At 53.6% G+C, this 19486-nt stretch overlaps 1 protein-coding gene and 1 pseudogene across 2 annotated transcripts; one reads left to right on the top strand and one right to left on the bottom strand.

Annotated features, from left to right (window-relative positions):
- Positions 1-8913: 8913 nt before the first annotated feature.
- Positions 8914-16576, bottom strand: LOC309682583 (guanylate-binding protein 2-like; the record flags this gene model as incomplete). Its single annotated transcript, XM_082496695.1, has 6 exons — positions 8914-10091; positions 10221-11445; positions 12405-12506; positions 12946-13073; positions 13164-13313; positions 16561-16576. 5 exons carry the CDS (start codon positions 16574-16576, stop codon positions 10879-10881), a joined length of 963 nt encoding a protein of 320 aa, XP_082352821.1. The 3' UTR covers positions 8914-10091; positions 10221-10878.
- Positions 16577-16594: 18 nt separating this feature from the next.
- Positions 16595-19486, top strand: LOC309682582 (olfactory receptor 14C36-like; annotated as a pseudogene). The gene is made up of 2 exons: positions 16595-16650; positions 18673-19486. The product of its transcript is annotated as an olfactory receptor 14C36-like (transcript).

Raw genomic sequence — 19486 nt, 5'->3', positions numbered from 1 at the left:
ACCTCAGTGCAGCCTACCAGTACCTACGAGGAGGTTACGGAGAATACAGAGCCAGGCTCTCCACCGGGGTGCATGTTGAGAGGGCAAAAAGCAGTGAGCGTAAGGTGATAGAGAAGAGCTTCAGCCTGGAGAAAAGAAAACACTTTTTCTCCATGGACTCAGTGCACCGTTGGAACAGGTCACCCAGAGAGGCTGTGCCGTCTCTGTCCCTGGGGGGTTTCAAACTACGACTGGATCAAGCCTTGAAGAACATGGTCTGACCCTCTTTGTGAACTCTTTGACTGCAGACCTCCTGAGGTCTTTTCCGACCTGAGCTGTGTTATGATCCTATGACCTCTGGCTGTGTTCCTGGTGCTTATGGGTCATGAATCCTCCTGTGCCCTATGTGTCCATGCAGTGCAAGGCATGGGAACTCCTCCTCCTCCTCCTCCTCCTCCTCCTTCTCTTCCTCCTCATCCTCCTCCTTCTCCTCATCCTCCTCCTCCTTCTCCTCCTCCTCCTTCTCCTCGTCCTCCTCCTCCTCGCTCTTCACTGCAACTGCAGCCTGGGAGGCACTGCCTCAGACCTCTGTGTGTCCCGAAACTCATTGCAGTCAGCTTGAACCACCTCCACGTGCCTTGTCTGGCTGCGCACGGAGATGTAGGGAGAAAACCTGGGCTTTCCCGGGCTGGGATTTCTCCACCCCTGCAGTCTGCTTCTCTGCCCCTTCACTTTCTTTCCTACTTGAAGTTGAGACATGTGTGTTTTGGGAATGAGGGGAATGGACCCCAGACAGGACTCCTCAATACAGGCCTTGTATTCATGGTGAGGACCCCCTGCCCAGCCTCCACCTGCAGCTCCCGAGGGGCTCTAATCTTCTCTGCAACACCTGCCCGTCCCAGGCAAACACCTCAGGTCCAGTTGGGCCTCCAAGAAAGGCACTGGATATTTATGGTCAGGCCACTGAGGTCTGCCTGGAAAGGTGCACATTTTTTTTCAACATGATTCATCAGTCAAAAAAACTGAGTACTTTTAATGAAATCACCATGTTTTCCCACGTTGTCAGAAAGGAAATGTCCCGGAAGTGCATTATTCATAGGAGAAGTATTGATCTTCCCCTCTACTTGCATGGCAGCTACTCTGTCTACTCCACTGTGTGTTTCTTCTCCCTCACCTTTCATGTGTTCCCACCTCTCCTGATTAAGTGACCTCGCCTGAGGGCATCTTTTCAGCAGTCTATCTCGACACATACCCTTCCCATGGCTCTCCAGGTTTCTCCCTCCCCTGGCTCGTTGGTCACTCAGATGCCTCCAAACTATGTGGTTGCTGCTTTGAGCTTCAGGGAATTAGAAAATTGCCCCATCTCTGAGAAATGTAATGAACTCTTGACACATATCCTTAATTATGTTTCTATCTATCCTTTCCTAACTCTATCTAAAACAGTTCTTGTGCAGATATCCCTTGTGGAAGGTGGCCCTCGTGAGGTGCAGCTTGGATATGGCGTGTGGAAAAGGAGAGTGTTTTGAAGGTTATCGAATTGCATCATGTGTGGCTTTTGTTTTTTGTGAATGAGGAGAAGTGCTCCTGTGGCAGTTCTCTGAGGAAAGCAGGAGGGAATTGGTGGCAAGGTGCTGTAACATCCAGCTGCAGCCTTCAGTGGAGAAGTCTGCTGTAAGGAGAAGTGATGCAAGGCCCAGGGGGCCGATGAGAGAAATGGAGGGGCTGGGGAGGTGAGGAGCAAGGATGTCCATCGAGTGTCTGGCGTCAAGGGACTGCTTCTCCTACCTGCCCATATCAGCTTAGGTGACCCTCTGGGTCAATACCAGTTCTATAATGCTGTTATCACTGAAAAGGAAAAAAAAAAAATTACTTTATAAAGTATATCTACTTTTTCATTAAGTAGTCATTGAAAACTTCCCCTTTAACTACCCTCCTAAAACTTCTCCAATTAGCTTCTGAAGACTTGAAGAACATTATAGGAAGAGACCAGGCACACGAGGGCTCTCTGCCTTGGAATGAGCCCCATGGTGGTTTTGGTGCTGAGTCCATGGACCTGCAGTGTTGAGAGGAGATTGCACAATCTGCTCAAGGAGTCAGAAGGAAACGCTGAAGTTTCCTGGAGTATTAATGAGCCCCACTGAGGGCCAATTCCAAGACAACCTCCCCACGGACACGTTAGAGCAGAAAATTAGAGGCAGTGATGACAAGCAGGCACAGGCCAAGCAGCGGTGGCTCTGGTGCTGAGTAAAGCCTTGGTGTGTTTTATCACGCCAAATGCCAAGCCCTGACCCCAGCCCCTCAGAAGAGAGATCCTGTCCATCCCACACGGCTCAGGGCTCTTCCTGGGATGTGTGGGGTGTGATGCCAGGATGCCAAGGACAACAGTTCAACACCTCCCAGCCTCCCCACTGTGTGCAAGGTGGCAACATGGCCTCAGTGCCATGAACCCTGGAGAAATAATTGCAGCATCCTTTCTAGCCCCCAGAATGGCATCAGCTAAAGTGCTTGCTACGCTTAAGAAGCTTGAGTGTTGGCTGGCCAAGCGATCTAATGCTACATCTTCAGCTTTAAGTAGTTTACTACTAGATGTAGACTCAGTTAGACATGCCAGACTGCAGAATCGAGCTGCAATAGATTTTTTGTTGCTGGCTCAAGGTCATGGCTGTCAAGATTTTGATGGGCTGTGCTGCATGAACTTATCAGACCATTCTCAATCTATTCATGTACGCCTCCAAGAGTTAATGAAACGAACGAAAAAGTTAAAGGAAGAGGACGGGTTCTTCTCTTTTGATCACCTTTTGCAAAACTGGGGACTCTCGGGATGGCTGGTTTCAATGGTCAAAGCAGGATTAATAATATTGTTGATAGTTGTAGTTGTGCTAGTGATGGTGTCATGTCTCATCTCCCTGCTGCAAAGGGCCCTGCAGCAGGTGATGGGGGCAGCATTTGTAGCACAAATACAAAAAGGGGGAATTGTGGGAAACTTTGGCTGGTCCGAGGGATCAGAATGCGAGCTTAAAATTGACCCTGAGCAGATATGCGTGTACCCTTGAAGAGACTGGGTAGTCCTGAGAAGAGCCAAGTAAAAAGATAAGGGTTGGCAAACATCCTGGCTTTGACCAGAGCATGAAGAGCGCGTGATCAACAATTGTATTAGGTGGCTGGCGTGTGATGTGAGAGCGTATTGGGCAAAAGTAGAATGGTAGAATATATGCATAGATAAGCACACGGGTAAAAGAATATAAAAAAGCACTGCTTGTTAAATAAAGAAATTGGATTGCTGCAACTTGATGTTCAGTATCGTGTCCGTCCCAAAAATGACACCAAACTTGTTCTCACCCCGGCATGTCCCTACCTTTACTGACATCTCTCCACCCTCACTGGCTGTTCCTTCAAACACAAAATCATCCGTTCGGGAGGGGCAAAAGAGGAAAAAAGAAAATACAAGGTGTAGCCAAGGAAAAGGTCATGGCTGATCCTGGGCCGCATTAGACAGTGTTGCCCGCAGGTGGTGGGAGGTGATCCTTCCTCCTCATTCAGGGATGCCGAGAAGCTGGGTATGCGACCCAGACAGCAAAATGTTAAAGTCCCCAGGGTAAAGGGAGGAAGTGGTATTTGCCATACCACGAAAATTTGTTTATGTTCTCCGGAAGAGAAGCACATGTCATCTACTGGCTTAGCAGTTAAAAGCACAATGAAAATATTTAGGGGTTTGATGTGCTGATTGGATGAAACTGGTGCCTGGCAGACTGTGGCGCGTGGTCCTTCGGGACAAGCACCGAGACCAACCCCGGTGGGAATTGGGAGGCTACAGTGCGTGCACTCTGCACAGCCCAGAAATCAGCAGTGTACTGCAGGATCCGATTGCTGCTGCAGCAGGAAATGGAATTTCGCATCTCATAACAGACTCAGGAAAAAGGCACATTATTGCCCCACCCCCTGTACAATTCACCCCTCTGGCCAGTCTGAATCCGGGTGGGAGAGGGCACCTGAGAGTTGATTATCAGCATAATAATATGTTATCGAGTATTGCTGTGCCGACACATCTCCGCTAATGGCTGCGTACCCGCTAGTGCAGCTCTAACAGCCACGCTCCAGGCAGCCGCACAGCCCTGGATGGCCGTGCTCCATGTCGGAGATATGTTCTTTACGGTGCCCTCGCCGGAGGAGGATAAAGAGAAACTGGCTCTTCCTTGGGAAGGAAGACAATACCCCTTTAACAGACTCCCACAGAGCTACAAACATTCACCCGCGATCGCTCATGCTGCGCTTGCTGAACTTTCACAGAGCGTCCCGCTGCCTCAGGATGTGGAACTCTGCCAAGAGATGATATTCTGACTGAAGGAACTTCTCCTGAGAGGGTGGTGTGTTGTGAAGCTCACTTATGACCTCACTGACAGTAAAGCCACAGCTTTTGTTTGAACAGTAGGCAATGCTTGTGTACCCACCATACACCCAATCAGTGCACTGCGATTAAATTGTACTCTGTCTGTCAGAACATAGAGTGTGGGCCTGAGAAAATGGGAACAAATGGCCGACCATTGCTGTTAATGCATGTGTTGTATGGCAACAGCAAGGATTTATTGGGGAAATAACAGCATTAAGGCCCAAGACATCCGTCTTGACACCGAACAAAATGTTTGTCATTTTGAAATACATCCTGATGAAACCCCTGAAACTGTCCTTGTGCATGTTGGAAATGGATGTGCTTGTGCAAGAACCCTTTGTGATTCTGTAGTTACAGACGCCACCACTGTAGGTATACCCAGTCCCTGAAATATCTGCCTTGGTCGTTTTGCTGTAGTCCAAGGCTGGGTGTCCCAACAGAAGACATGGACCTGCTGGAGGGGATCCAGAGGAGGCCACAAAGATGCTGCGAGGGCTGGAGCCCCTCTGCTGTGAAGACAGGCTGGGAGAGTTGGGGGTGTTCAGCGTGGAGAAGAGAAGGCTCCGGGGAGACCTCAGAGCCCCTTCCAGTGCCTAAGGGGTCTCGAGGAGAGCTGGGGAGGGCCTCTGGGTCAGGGAAGGGAGCCATGGGACGAGGGGGAAGGGTTTGACACTGAAAGAGAGGGGCTTTAGGTGAGATATTAGAAAGAAATTCTTGCCTGTGAGGGTGGTGAGACACTGTCCCAGGTTGCCCAGAGAAGTTATGGATGCCCCAGTCCCTGGAGGTGTTCAGGGCCAGTCAGGACAGGGCTTTGAGCAAACTGGGCTGGTGGAAGGTGTGGGGACTGGAACTAGATGGTCTTTAAGGTGCCTTCCAACCCAAACCATTCTACCATTCTATGATTCCTTGTCCAAACCAGCAGTGGTCTGGTTCAGGCTCCAAAGGACGTAGAGGTCTAAGTCTTAACCCGACCAAGAACTTCTCTATCTCTAAGTTGTTCTCTGAAAACAGAGAACAAAGGAACAGAGTGACACAGTGAGCATCGATGCATATGAGCTTGGAACACTGATCATGCAGTTAACACATGAAGAGCAGGAGGCTTTTCCAAGACTTCTTTGTCAAGGAACAAAGTAAGCTGTGGGTACGAGGCCTATCATGCATACTTTTCCCATCGCAAGTCATTTGACTACAAGCCCCCTCTTTAGTCATGGACTCTTTGAAGTTGGGAAAGACCCTTAAGACCATCGAGTCCAACCGTTAACCTGGCCCTGGCAATCCCCCACTAAACCATGTCCCCAAGTGCCACGTCTACTCGTCTTTTAAATAACCCCAGGCTATTTCCTCCTGTCCTATTGCTTGTCACTTGGGAGAAGACACCAATGCCCACCTCGCCACCACCTCCTTTCAGGCTATTGTAGAGAATGTCTCCCATCAGCCTCCTTTTCTCCAGTCTAAACAACCCCAGTTCCCTCAGCCACTCCTCACCAGATGTGTTCTCCGGACCCTTCACCAGCCCTTCTCTGGGCACACTCCAGCACCTCAATGACTTTCTTCTTGTAAGGGGCCCAAAACTGAACACAGGATTTGAGGTGGGGCCTCACCACTGCCGAGTACAGGGGCACAATCACTGCCCCAGTCCCACTGGAAACACTATTCCTGATCCAAGCCAGGGTGCTCCTGGCGTTCTTGGCCACTGCGCACAATTCTGGCTCATATTCAGCCGGCTGTTCACCTACACCCCCAGGTCCTTTGCTGCTGGGCAGCTTTCCAGCCATTCTGCCCCACAGCTGTAGCACTGCCTGGGGTTGGTGTGACCCAAGTGGAGGACCTGGCATGACAGCTTGAGTGATCCTTTTTTGATCTCTTCCTGCTGAGCAGCTGCCTGCATGGCCATGCTCTCCCCTGGAGCTGGGACACCTCTCAAGGTTGCTCCTTGTGGCAGAAACCTCTCACCAACTGCAGATCCTTGGTAAGGGACCGGTGTTGCTCATAATCTTGCATTATAGCACACCAAGGTTTTGTATTGGAAACTTTGATTCTGAATTGGTAGTTTTGAATCATTGTGTCCTTAGTGCAGTAGGTAATCGAGGGAACCTTGCCACTGAAGTCACTCTTTACAACATCATATTTCAACAAAACCATTTTTGCTGATACCTTTAGTAGTGGTTCTTTAAGATGTCTTAATCTGCTGTCCACCACAAATTGGCATCATGGACAGGACGTTAAATCTGATCTGATCAGGGTGACCAAGTAGGTCAGGGGAGTGATGCTTATAAAGCACAAGAAGAGGCTGAGAGACGTGGGTTTGCTCAGACTTAAGGAGCAAAAGGGAGACTTCGATGCCATCTTCACTCAGTGGGAGGTGACGAGAAGGAGCACGTGGAGCAGCGTGGCTGTAGAGACATGCACAGAGCCCTTACACTTCTCTGTGTGATCCAGAGCAAACTTTGCTGTTCTCAGTGAGATTCATCTCACCTGTCTCTGGCAACCACAGCACTGATGTCCCTGCCCACTGGCCCACCTCTGCTGCCTTTGCAGGTGCTGGGATGCTTCTCCTCAGGAAGAAGGCAAACAGGGTTGAGAGGACCATGCTCATTTGGCAACAGCGGGGCACAGCTGGACCCTGTGCACCTGCTTTGCAGGAGGAAGAGATCCTGACTGGGAGGACAGATCAGCAGATCAGCTCACCGCAGTCAGCCTCAGGGAGATGTTTTGGGGCGCTCTCCTTTCAGAGGCAAAGCCTGAAGGAAACTCAACTCATACCACACACCAGGTCTGCATGGCTTGGAGGCAATGCCTGCTTGCCCCAGGGCCAAGGCTGTGAGGAGGAGAGCACTGCTCATGTGGGTCAACAGTTGGCTGAGGACTTGGTGTTGGTGATGGGGTTAGGGGCTCACCCACCACGGGACCCTGTATGCAGATCAGTGTGTGCCTGGCAGAGATGGGATTCACTGCCCCAATGGGGCAAATGAATCTTTGACCTTGTAAGGGAGGCTTTGAAGTAAGGGTGAGAGGGAGAGGGCATCCAGCAGCGTGTGAGGGAGTGGCAGACAGGGTCGATGAGCAAAGCTCCGGGGTGATGTGACAGGAAGGGATTGAAAAATCAATAAAGGAGACCTTAATCAGGTCACCTCCAGCACTTGTGTGTAACAAGGAAGTGCCTCCGTGTCACCGTGATGGAGAAATCCCCAAAGCCTCTCCAGGAACTCAGCATGCTGGGGTGCCTCTCTAAAGTCTCTGCACATTAATGCATGTGGCACGGGGAATTAACGTGAGGAGGGAGAGATCTGTGTGCAGTTGCCGGGCTACAATCTGTTTGGGAACGCAAGATGGCCGTGCCCAGAGGGTGGTGGTGAATGGAGTTCAATCCAGTTGGTGTGCGGTCACAAGTGGTGTTCTCCAGGGCTCAGTGCTGGGGCCGGTTCTCTTTACTATCTTTATCAATGACCCGGAGGAGGGGATCGAATGCACCCTCAGTAAGTTCGGACATGACAGTAAGCTCTGCGAGCGTGTTGATCTGCTTGAGGGTAGGATGGGTCTACAGAGGGATCTGGACAGGCCGGACTAATGGGCCGAGGCCAATGGTATGAGGTATAAGAAGGCCAAGTGCCGGGTCTTGCACTCGGGTCACACCAACCCCAGGCAGTGCTACAGGCTTGGGGCAGTATGGCTGGAAAGCTGCCTGGCAGAAAAGGGCCTGGGGGTCTTTAAAAGACGTGTAGGTGTGGCGCTTAAAGACCTGATTCATTGGTGGAAATTGCAGTGTTAGGTAGTGTTGGGCGAAAAGGCTTCAAGTTATGCCAGGTGAGGGTTAGACTAGGTATGAGGAAAAATTTTTCACTGAAATGGTTGTTAGACATTGGAATGGGCTGCCCAGGGAGGGGGTGGATTCGCCATCCCTGGAGGTGTTTAAAAAAGGGGTAGACGTGGTACTTGGGGACATGGTTTAGAAGCGGTTTTGCCAGGGTAGCTTAGTGGTTGGACTTGATGCTCTTCAAGGTCCCTTCCAACCTCAGCAATCCTATGGTTCTATGTGGTGGGGCGGCTCCCAGGACTAGAGTGTGGCAAGGGAGGGTCTCACGGTGTGGGGGCTCAGGAGGGCAAAGAGCACCGGCACAGGAGCCTGTGGAGGAGCAGAGCCTGGGCTTTGTCCTCGGGAGCTTCCCCAGGACCTTGCTGGGTGAGCAGGGGCTGTGCTCTGCAGACCTTCCTCTCTCACGGGCAGACCTCCCCTGCAGGGATGGAGTGCCCACAGCGCAGGAAAGTCTTTCCAGGGGCTAGTGCCTCTGGCATGGCGGGGGTGACTGCCTTTGGAGCAGCCCCTCTGTCCAGAAAGAACTCAAAACCCTCTACTCCTTCACCTTACTGCAACGGTTAGTGTCCCTGCTTCTTCTCATGCTGCAGGTGAACATTTCATTCCCTGCAGGGAAGAGGGACACCCCTTTGCCCATGGGTGTCGTGGGTTGACCCCGGAAGGCAGCTAAGCCCCACACCACTTGGGGGATGGAGGAGAGAATGGGAAGGGTGAAAGTGAGACAACTCATAGCTCACGATAAAGACAGTTTAATAGATAAAGCCAAAGGTGCCTGTGCAAACAAAGCAAAAGAAGGGATTCATTCTCCACTTCCCATCGGCAGGCAGTCAGCCACCTGCAGGACAGCAGGGCTCCATCGTGCGTAGCGGTGGCTTTGAAGACAAACGCCGTAACTCCAAACATCCCCCCTCCCTCCCGCTTTCCCCCGGTTTCCATTGCTGGGGCACAGGCTCATATGGTCCGGGATATCGCTTTGGTCAGTTGGGGTCAGCTGTCCCCGCCGTGTCCCCTCCCAACTCCTTGCCCACCCCCCGCCTACTCCCTGGTGTTTGAGAAACAGAAAAGGTGCAGACACGCTTCGGTGACAGCTAAAACAGGGGGGTGACACCAACAAATCCAAAACACACAACCACCCCGGCATCTAAGGAGAACATTAACTCTCTCCCAGCCAACCCCAGTACAATAGGGGGGACACCTCCCATGAACCCTCTGTACAGCAGCCACCTCCTGCTGTACCACCCCAGACACCCTCGGGAAGGGGCACTTGGGGATCTCTTGGGTCAAGAGAGACAAGAGGCAGCAGCTTGCAGATGTGGTGAGCGAGCAGAGAGCACGACAGCCCTCTGGGGACAACTTCCTCATCGCTTCAGAGGGAGAAGAGCCTCACGAAGGACCAGGGTGGGAAGAGCTACGGAGCAGAGGATGGCTTTCACCCACTGCTCCCTGGGTCACGGGCTCACTCCTTCTGGGTCCCTCTGCCCAGGACCGATGCCAAGCAAACCAGGAAGCGCCCACCACGGGGATTCCTGCTCTACTCACAACCTCACAACGTTCCCCATGCCTTCAGATGGAGGGAGAGAGCAGGTGCTCTGGGAGGGAAGAGGACAACAGCTTCTCCTGGAGGAGACACGCATGAAAGCACTATCTACAGTGCAGTACAAGCGAACGTGGATGTCACTTCCCTACTCTACGGCAAGCGTCTTGCAGGAAAGGCTTTCAAACTTTAACAGACTGTTACATGGGCACAATACACACCTCTCTTACATTGTGACTACAGTCTTGGTAAATATTTCAATGCTTTCATAAGGGAATACACCATAAGCGTGGCATTTGACAATATACTCTCTCTATTCATCGCCTTCCACCGGTCCTCCCACTCCTTCTGAGTTCTCTCATACAGCTCCTGCACACCTGGGGACAGAGGAACAGAGGTGTTGCAAAGGCGGGAGCTGAGCCCCCAAGCTCCCAAGGACTACTCTTGTCCCCCCCACCAAGCTTGGCCCTCGACAGGCAGTGACATTTCTGCCCCCCAGAAGTTACTTTTCAGCTCCTTGTCCTTCTCTGCCAGGGACAGCTGGGTGTTGACGATGATTTTTTCCAGAGCCTCTAGGCGCGGGAGGAACTCCAGCAGGACAGCATCAGCCTGCAGGAGCACAGATAGAAGAGGAATCGCAGGGAGAAAGAGCAGCAGGGGGGAAATGGTTTCCTGGGGGAAGGGGATGGGACGTGGAGCCTCTCCCCTTGAAGGGGAGCTGCTCTTGTGCCTACCTTCACCCCCTTGCCAGGCAGCTCCCAATATTTCTCCAACAGTGCCTGCTGGTCTGCTTTGAACAGCTCATAACCCCCTGACACACTGTAGGCACCAGCACTGATGTTTTTGTCTATGTCTTGGTAGAGGTTCCAGAGAGCAGCCTCGCAATTGCGACGGGACACCTCCTCGTTGGCCTTGCAGAACGTCGCCTTGATGGCCTCCACCTGGCGCTGTCCAGAAAGATGCAGAGCAAAGGCATCAGCCCAGGCTGAGCTGCGGCCGCCACTCATATCCTAGGAAAAATCAAGCCCTGTTTCCACGGAAATTGGAATCTCCATCTGTGGAGTGATCACTGGCAGGTGAGAGATGGGGAGGGCACTGTGTACCCACAGACATCTCTGCACCGAGTTGCACGGGAGAAGAGGGCATGCCAGGCACAAGAATTAGTCAGCAGGATAGGGCAAATATGTCCCTGGGGAAATCATGGTTGGGCTGGGGAGCACCTACTGTAAGATCTGCCTGGAAATGGCAGATGTCATCCCCGAATGCCTGTTTCTGGAACAGCTCCAGTGCCTCCCGCTCGCACTGGCTGTGCAGATCCAGGAGCTCCTCAACGGTCTCCGTCGGCAGCTGCACCCGCTCATCCATCAGATCGTGGTACAACTTCACAGCCTCTTCCAGTGCCGCTGCATTTGCAATCTTGGCCAGGGCGAGCACCGCACTCTCCAGGCATGGCACTGCCCCGCTCTGGATGGCCTCCACGTAGGCCTCTGCCAGTTTCCCCAGCACTGCCAAGGACGACCGAGGATGAGAGATCGGCAGCCCCAACACAACCCAGGCTCCCCTTCGGCCCCGGCTCCTGCCATATCCCTGCTGCCTCCCTGCCAGAGCCTGCCTCAACTTCTCTTCCAAACTCTTTCCCACCCGCCTCCAACACCCAGAACCTCCAAATCCAGAGGCAGGCACAGCAGCCAGCAGAAAACCTCTCCCTTTCCCCACCGGCATCATTTGACCCTGTATTTGACCCCTCCCCAGACACAGTGCCAAGAGCTGCTGGCCATCCAACCCTCTGGACAGCCGTACTCACACGTCCCTGTTATGATGCCGCCACCGGGGATGGTCTTAGGTGAAGACTTCTCCCAGATGTGCCTGCAGAATTTCTCCGCCTGCTGCTGGAATTCAGGATTGATCTCATGATCCTGAAGCTCCTCCAAGCGGACCAGGTCCCTCTTGTGGGCTGGCTGCTCAAAAACAAAGCACTTGCGATTTGGAAAGAGCTGGCAGATGCATTCCCGGGGCTCATTGTAGCGCTGGATCTCTGGGCTGTTACCTGTGGGGTAAGGGGACACGGAGCAAGTTCACCGGGCTTGGGCTGCTCTTGACTTACCCTGAAATGCCGCTGAGTCTGGGGCTGGACGTCTCCAGCAGCACAGCACCATTCCCTTACCAGCCTTCAAATTCAGTGCCATCTCCAAGTAGTCATCGTCAGAGATTTCCTTCCCATCCACCTCCATCTGCAGCGTGAAATCCCGGACAGTCCAGACAAACGTTGGGAAGAAGGAGACAAACTTTTCAGAATCCTTCCGTTTATCGTTACTCTGCTCGGGTGCTGCTTTCAACTTGACATGCTCGGACAGCTTCATCACATAGCTAGGGAGCTGGCTAAGGAAAGAGGGAGCTCTGCTCTGAAGGCAGGGGCATCGCCATCCTGCAAGCCCCCAGCACTTCATGGGCAAGAGGGGAGACTCTGCGGGGACAGACAACTGCAGGGAACCACCGGAAGGAGAAGGGAGAACAAGCCTCAGCCCTCAGCTCCACCACATGGCACTCCTGAGGACTCAAAGCACATCACTGGGCACCACCAGAAGGTTCTGCCACTGTTGGAGGAAGTAGCATTTGTCAAGCCCTTGCCCACCATACAGGCAGAGGAGGGCATCCCTGGTGCTGCTGTCCCACCAAGGATACTAAAGTTGCTCCATGGCCTGCTGGTCAATGGTGCCTCTGCTGTTGTAGATCAGGGTGCTGGAGAGCAGTACGGTGAGCACAAAGATCCAGGTGTCGTTCTTGGTGTCGCCCTGGAACAACAACCCATGCCTCTTGTTAACAACACTCCCAAAGTCTGAGCAGAACCCTAGAGCCCCAGACCCTGAGCACCCCTAACCAACATGCCATGGCAAGCCCAGTGTTTGGAGACATCCACCCCCATGCCACCCCCATGTCTTTCTGCAGCCGCGTTATCCTCAACTCTTTACTCTCAGGGTGCCACCACACCTCTATCCAAGTGCTCCCTGAGCTCCTCGTTCCCGTTCTGCTGCTCTTTGCCAGAGAAGCAGAGGAATTTGGCACCTCGTCTACCCCAACCGCCTTCCCCGTGGCCGCCGGCTCTTCCCAGCACACAGGCTGAAGGCCTCCACCGGTGGTGGGAACACCTGTACTCTGGTCCCCGTGGCTGGGCCCTCAAGAGCTTCCCCAAGTGCTGGGAATGCACAAAGGCAGCTTCCGCCTCTGCCACACCTTCTCCACGTCGCCCAGCCCTTCAGTGTCCAGCAGCACCAGAGTGTGTCCAGGCTGGCAGGGGTGAGGTACACACCACATCCAGACCCCTTTGGTGTGGGACTGCAGGCCGCAGCCCAGCGAGAAACCTGTGGGGAGGACGCACAGCTCTCCAGAGTGCTACATAGAGAGGGGGAAACCCAGGTACCTTGGCCAGCCGGGGCCGGGACCTCCCTCACCTTTCCTCTGACCAGCCAGCCTGTTCATGAGGTAGGACTTGCCAGTGCGGTACAGCCCTGTGATGCCCACCACCACCACAGGCTGGGTGATCTCCAACAGCACCTGCAGGGCCTCCTGATGCACCACCAGCCTCTTCGTCTGGCTGTTCTCTATGAGGCAGACAGGCTCCGGCATGTGCACTTCAGATGCCATTGCTGACGCAAACGCAGCCTGCGGAGGAGACGGCGAGACGGCATGCTTAACAAGGTGGGGGCACCCCACAGTCCAAACAGGGACAGTCCTTATCACCCTGCTTCATTTCTCCAAGCCAATCATGCTTTGCATCAAATTCCTTCCACCCCACCTCCTCTTTTGGCCCATCGCAAGCGATGCTGCCAAGACAACGACGACACTTGGAAGAGGTGCACAGCCCCTTCCCGTTGGCCACACAACAGGAATGGCTCAATTCCGCAAAGCCCACTGGGACCGTGGCAGTGCTCTGCATTGTGTCCTGAACCCCCCGTGGAAGTTTGCTGAGTGCCGAATTGTGCAGAAATGGGTGTGGGACAGAGCAATGGCCTCAGGCAGGGCTCTAGGGCAGAGGAATGGCTGCAGAGTCACAGCAGCACCAAGGGAAGGATAGGTTAGGGGGTGAAATTCAAGCTTCTGGGAGCTGCCTAGCAATGTCTCCATAAATTTCTCATGCCTGACCCCCTCAAATCCCCTCTCACCCCCCGCTGTGCCTCTCACCGGGACATGAGTTCCTGCACAATGTGCAGTTAATTTTCAGTAGTAAGAAGAGGCTTAGCTAAAAAGTGAACTTATTGAACAGAATTGGTCCTGTTTTACCTCAAAACGCAACCACCATGACAAGCCCCCGCACCTGTGGCTTCCCGGGTCAGAAGGAGGCATTCCGCAGCCCCAGTGTGCAGGGCTGCTTGCCCGGGCTGGGGGGAGGCGTGAGGGGAAGGGACTCACCGCTGTCTTCGTCCCCTGTCCGGAGCTGCAAGAGCTTTGCTGCAGCCTGGGTCCTGCTCTGACTTTTATCCTCTGCACTTGGCCAGCGGCCCCTCTCCTGCTATTCCGGGAAATCAGGGAGTCTGTGGAGGAAAATGAAACTCAGGATCTGCGAGCAAGAAAATTAACTCTATCCCAGCCAAAACCAGCACAGAATCACAGAATCACAGAATCACAGAATAGTCAGGGTTGGAAGGGACCTCTGGAGATTATCTAGTCCTACCCCCCTGCCAGAGCAGGGTCACCTACAACAGGTTGCACAGGACAGCGTCCAGGCAGGTTTTGAACGTCTCCAGAGTGGGAGACTCCACAACCTCTCTGGGCAGCCTGTTCCAGTGATCCATTACCCTCAAAGTGAAGAAGTTCCTCCTCATGTTAAGATGGAATTTCCTATGTTCAAGCTTGTGCCCATTATCCCTTGTCCTATCAATGGGCACCGCTGAGAAAAGACTCCTCCTATCCCTCTGGCATCCTCCCTTTAAGTATTTGAAAGCATTAATATGATCCCCCCTCAGTCTTCTTTTCTCTAGACTAAAGACACCCAAGTTCCTCAGCCTTTCCTCATATGAAAGATGTTCTAATCCCCTAATTATCTTCATAGCCCTTTGCTGGAGCCTCTCCAGCAGATCCCTGTCTTTCGTGTACTGGGGAGCCCAGAACTGGACGCAGTACTCCAGATGCGGCCTCACCAGGGCAGAGTAGAGGGGGAGGATGACTTCCCTCCACCTGCTGGCCACACTCTTTTTGATGCACCCCAGGATGCCATTGGCCCTCTTGGCCGCCAGGGCACATTGCTGGCTCATGGTCATCCTGTTGTCCACCAGGACTCCCAGGTCCCTTTCCACAGAGCTGCTCTCCAGGAGGTCAGCCCCCAACCTGTACTGATGCATGGGGTTATTCCTCCCCAGATGCAGTACCCTACATTTACCCTTGTTGAATTTCATTAGGTTCCTCCCTGCCCAACTCTCCAGCCTCTCCAGGTCACGCTGCAAAGCCACACAGCCTTCTGGCGGGTCAGCCACTCCTCCCAGTTTAGTGTCATCAGCAAACTTGCTGATAGTACACTCTATCCCTTCATCCAGATCATCGATGAATACATTGAACAGGACTGGACCCAGTACTGACCATTGAGGGACACCACTTGTTACTGACCCTCAACTAGACTCTGCACCACTAACCACAACCCTCTGAGCTCTATCTGTCAGCCAGTTCTCAATCCACCCCACTGTCCATTCATCTAGCCCGCACTTCCTAAGCTTGCATGTGATAACCTTCTTTTCATCCAGGTGCTTTGAGATGATAAGAATGAACAAGAAGTCGGGAACGGTCACCGCCACGACAGCTGACCCCCAACCGACCATTTTGCTTTGTTTGCACACACAGCTTTTGCTTTGCCTATTAAAACATCTTGATCCCGACCTATGAGTTCTCTCCCTTCTGATTCTCTGCCCCATCCCACCCGGGGAGGGGCAGCCACCGGCTGTGTGGGGCTTAGTTGCTAGCTGGGGTTAAACCACGACAAGCCCCAGCTATCACCAGCCCCTCCCGGGCTCCAGCAAACCCCACGCACAGACGTGGAGGCAGCACAAGGGCTCAGCCCCTGCCCAGTCCCAGAAGCTGCCCCACGGCAACCTCCCGCACCCCCCGCGACTCGCTGCGGCAATGGCCAGCTCCACACACACTGGCCACTGCTGGGCTTTGAATCCTCTCTGAGGACCTCACAAGCACTGCCCTCTTCCAGGCAAAGCAAGGCGATCCCCAGGGGGGGACAAGAGGCTGCCCCTCATGTCAAGGGCACTCCCCGCATAGTAGGGAGGAGAGGAAAGGTTCGGGCATAGCGCCCCAGCTTCGGCCAGTCCTAACGCGCGTGCAAAGCCACGGGGGGTTGAACACCCGCTCCCAGCCACCCATTCCTCTTGCTCCGTGCCAGAGCCCCAGCAGACCTTTGGATGTCCTCCTCCTCCCACCCTCTGGGGTCCCTGTCACTTGCTGGGGACCCCGTGGCTTCCCGGGGTCAGAAGGAGGCATTCCGCAGCCCCAGTGTGCAGGGCTGCTTGCCCGGGCTGGGGGGAGGCGTGAGGGGAAGGGACTCACCGCTGCCTTCGTCCCCTGTCCGGGGCTGCAAGAGCTTTGCTGCAGCTTGGGTCCTGCCCTGACTTTTATCCTCTGCCCGTGGCCAGCGGCCCCTCCTATGCTATTCCGGGAAATCAGAGTGAGTCATAGAGCAGAAGTGAAAGTCAGGCACTGGTAGGCAAGAGGAAAACCCCACCCAGAGAGACCGCCCATGGTTTGACAGGGCCCACAAGCTCAGCACAGGAACTCGGAGCAGACAATGTAAAGACAGTTTAATAACTGAAGGACCAAGAACAAAAAACAAGCGACCCAAAAGCAAACCCTCACCACCTCCCAACCGCATGTTATCCCACACCGGGGAATGAACTATTCCCCTAATGTCTGCGCACCCCACATCTCTTTTCCCCCCGGCTTGCGGTGGAGTGAAAGACACGAACTCCGTTGACCGCAACACTTTGAGTGCGACCATCCAGCCAATTCTTTATCCACCAAGAGGTCTATTTTTTGAATCTGTGTCTCTTCAATTTAGAGACCAGGATATCAAGTGGGACAGTGTCAAACGCTTTGCACAAGTCCAAGTAGATGACATCAATTGATCTTCCCTTGTCCACTGCCGCTGTACGCCCTTTGTAGAAGGCCACCAAATTTGTCAGGCATGACTTGCCCTTGGTGAGGCCATGCTGGCTGTCACCAATCACCTCCTTGTTTTCTATGTGCCTCAGCAGAGTTGCCAGGAGGATCTGCTCCATGATCTTGCCAGACACAGAGGTGAGACTGACTGGCCTGTAGTTCCCTGGGTCTTCCTTATTTCCCTTTGTGAAAATAGGGGTTACATTTCCCCTTTTCCAGTCAGTAGGAACCTCGCCAGACTGCCACGACTTCTCAAATATGATGGCTGGTGGCTTAGCGCCTTGATCTGCCAGTTCCCTCAGGACCCGTGCATGTGTCTCATCACGTCCCACGGACTTGTGCACCTTCAGATTCCTCAGGTGGTCTCGCACTGGATCTTCACCTACAGTGGGCGGTTCTCCATTTTCCCAATCCTCGTCTTTGCATTCTGCGTCACGGGCACTGCGGCTGCAGTCCTTGCCAGTGAAGACTGAGGCAAAAAAGTCATTGAGTTCCTCAGCTCTGTCTCTGTCCCGGGTAACCAGTTCTTGCGTTTCCTTCCGGAGAGGGCCCACACTTTCCCTACTCTTTCTTTTCTCACTGACATACTTAAAGAAGGATTTTTTGTTTGTCTTAATGTCCCAGGCCAGATTTAGTTCTGTCTGGGCTTTAGCTTGTCTGACCTGATCCCTGCCTGCTCAAACCAGTCCTCTGGATACCTCCCAGGCTACCCGCCCCTGTTCCCACTCCCTATAGGCCTCCCTTTTGCTTTTGGTCATGTCCAGGAGCTCCTTGTTCATCCATGCAGGCCTCCTGGCTTTTCTGCCTGCCTTCCTCTTTGTAGGGATGCAGGTAAATGTTTAAGGCAGTGTGGGGTGGGAGGGTGCAGAGAGCTCACTGGGGGGGGAGATCTTCACAGCCTTCTACGTAGTAAGTCTTTGGATGCAGAGCAATGGAGGTGTGGGTGCTGGAGGAATCTCCAAAAGCCAGGGCCATCCCATGGCTGTCCTTGCCAGCAGGGTCCCTGAACACCGTGGGAGGGAGAATTCAGAAAACCCCATGCTGTTCCCTCCAATGCAGACCCCCTTGCTCTGAGCAAGCCCCCTTGCCTCTCTCCCACCCAGCCAAGCCTCTGCCCTCAGGGCTGTGGGGTCCAAAGCATGAACCAGCTCCTCTGCAGCCAGAGCTCCAGCAGAACCTTGGGGCAGTTCTCCAGCATCTCCCCTGAAGAGCACACAGGCTGAGAGCAGCTGCCCAGCAGTCCTCCACGATGCAAATCTGCCCCATAGAAACTTTGTTTTTTCTGAAAAAGAGACCTTGAGAAGAGGTGAGAGGTTTAGTGGTCTGCAGTGGATCCCTCTGCTCTTGGCCGTGTCTGGTGGCTTTTGAGAGCAGGACATGCGATCTAAAACCCCCATCAAAGATCTGGCTCCTGCCCCTACCGTTCCCATGAACCCATGGCTGCAGAGCAGGGCTGACTCCTGGGCAGCAAACCAGCAGATGCTCTGCTCCTCAGGGCACACGCAGCCAGCACCAACCAGAGCTCCAGCCATGGAGCTGAAGAAGGTCTCCTGGGAAAGGAAAAGGGAGTTGAGTGTAGCAGGGAGAGCATCCGTGAGTAGTTCCTTTGATTTTGCTCAGAGAACTCTCCCCTAATTTGTCACTGTCTTTCCCTCCACGGAAAGTGCCCCTTGCCCTGAGGCAGCACATGTCCAGCAGCAGCTCCATCACCCACTTTTTCCCCCTGGAGTTTGCAGCCAAGCGGGAGCTGCAGCTCTTGCACTTCTACCTCTTCCTGGGCATCGACCCGGCTGCCCTCCCGGGCAACAGCCGCATCATCACAGCCATAGCCTGTGAACACCACCTCCACACCCCCATGTAATTCTTCCTCCTCAACCTCTCCCTCCTCAGCCTAGGCTCCATCGCCACTGCTGTCCCCAAATCCATGGCCAATTCCCTGTGGGACACCAGGGCCATTTCCTATGCAGGATGTGCTGCCCAAGTGTTTCTGTTTGTCTTCTTCATGTCAGCAGAGTTGTCTCTTCTCACCATCATGGCCTATGACCGCTACGTTGCCATCTGCAAACCCCTGCACTAGGGGACCCTCCTGGGCAGCAGAGCTTGTGTCCACATGGCAGCAGCTGCCTGGGGCAGTGGTGTCCTCCATGCTGTGCTGCACACGGCCAATCCATTTTCACTACCCCTCTGCCAAGACAATGCCATAAACCAGTTCTTCTGTGAAATCCCCCAGATCCTCCAGCTCTCCTGCTCACACTCCTCTCTCAGGGTAGGCTGCCTTCTTGTGCTTAATGTCTCCCTGGGGTTTGGGTGTTTTATTTTCATTGTCCTGTCCTATGTGCAGGTCTTCATGGCTGTGCTGAGGTTCCCTTCTGAGCAGGGACGGCACAAAGCCTTTTCCACGTGCCTCCCTCACCTGGCCGTGGTCTGCCTGTATGTCAGCACTGGCATGTTCACCTACCTGAAGCCCCCCTCCACCTCCTCCCACTCACTGGATCTGCTCATGGCTGTTCTGTACTCGGTGGTGCCCCCAGCAGTGAACCCCCTCATCTACAGCATGAGGAACCAGGAGCTCCAAGACACACTGAAGCAGCTGAGTCAATCACTTGTAATTCAGCAGCAATAA

Source organism: Vanellus vanellus (genome assembly GCF_965231255.1).
Source record: "Vanellus vanellus genome assembly, chromosome: 30".
In the NCBI taxonomy this organism is placed as follows: domain Eukaryota; kingdom Metazoa; phylum Chordata; class Aves; order Charadriiformes; family Charadriidae; genus Vanellus; species Vanellus vanellus.
Note: the sequence above shows the minus strand (reverse complement) of the source record. Positions and strands in the feature narration are given on the sequence as shown.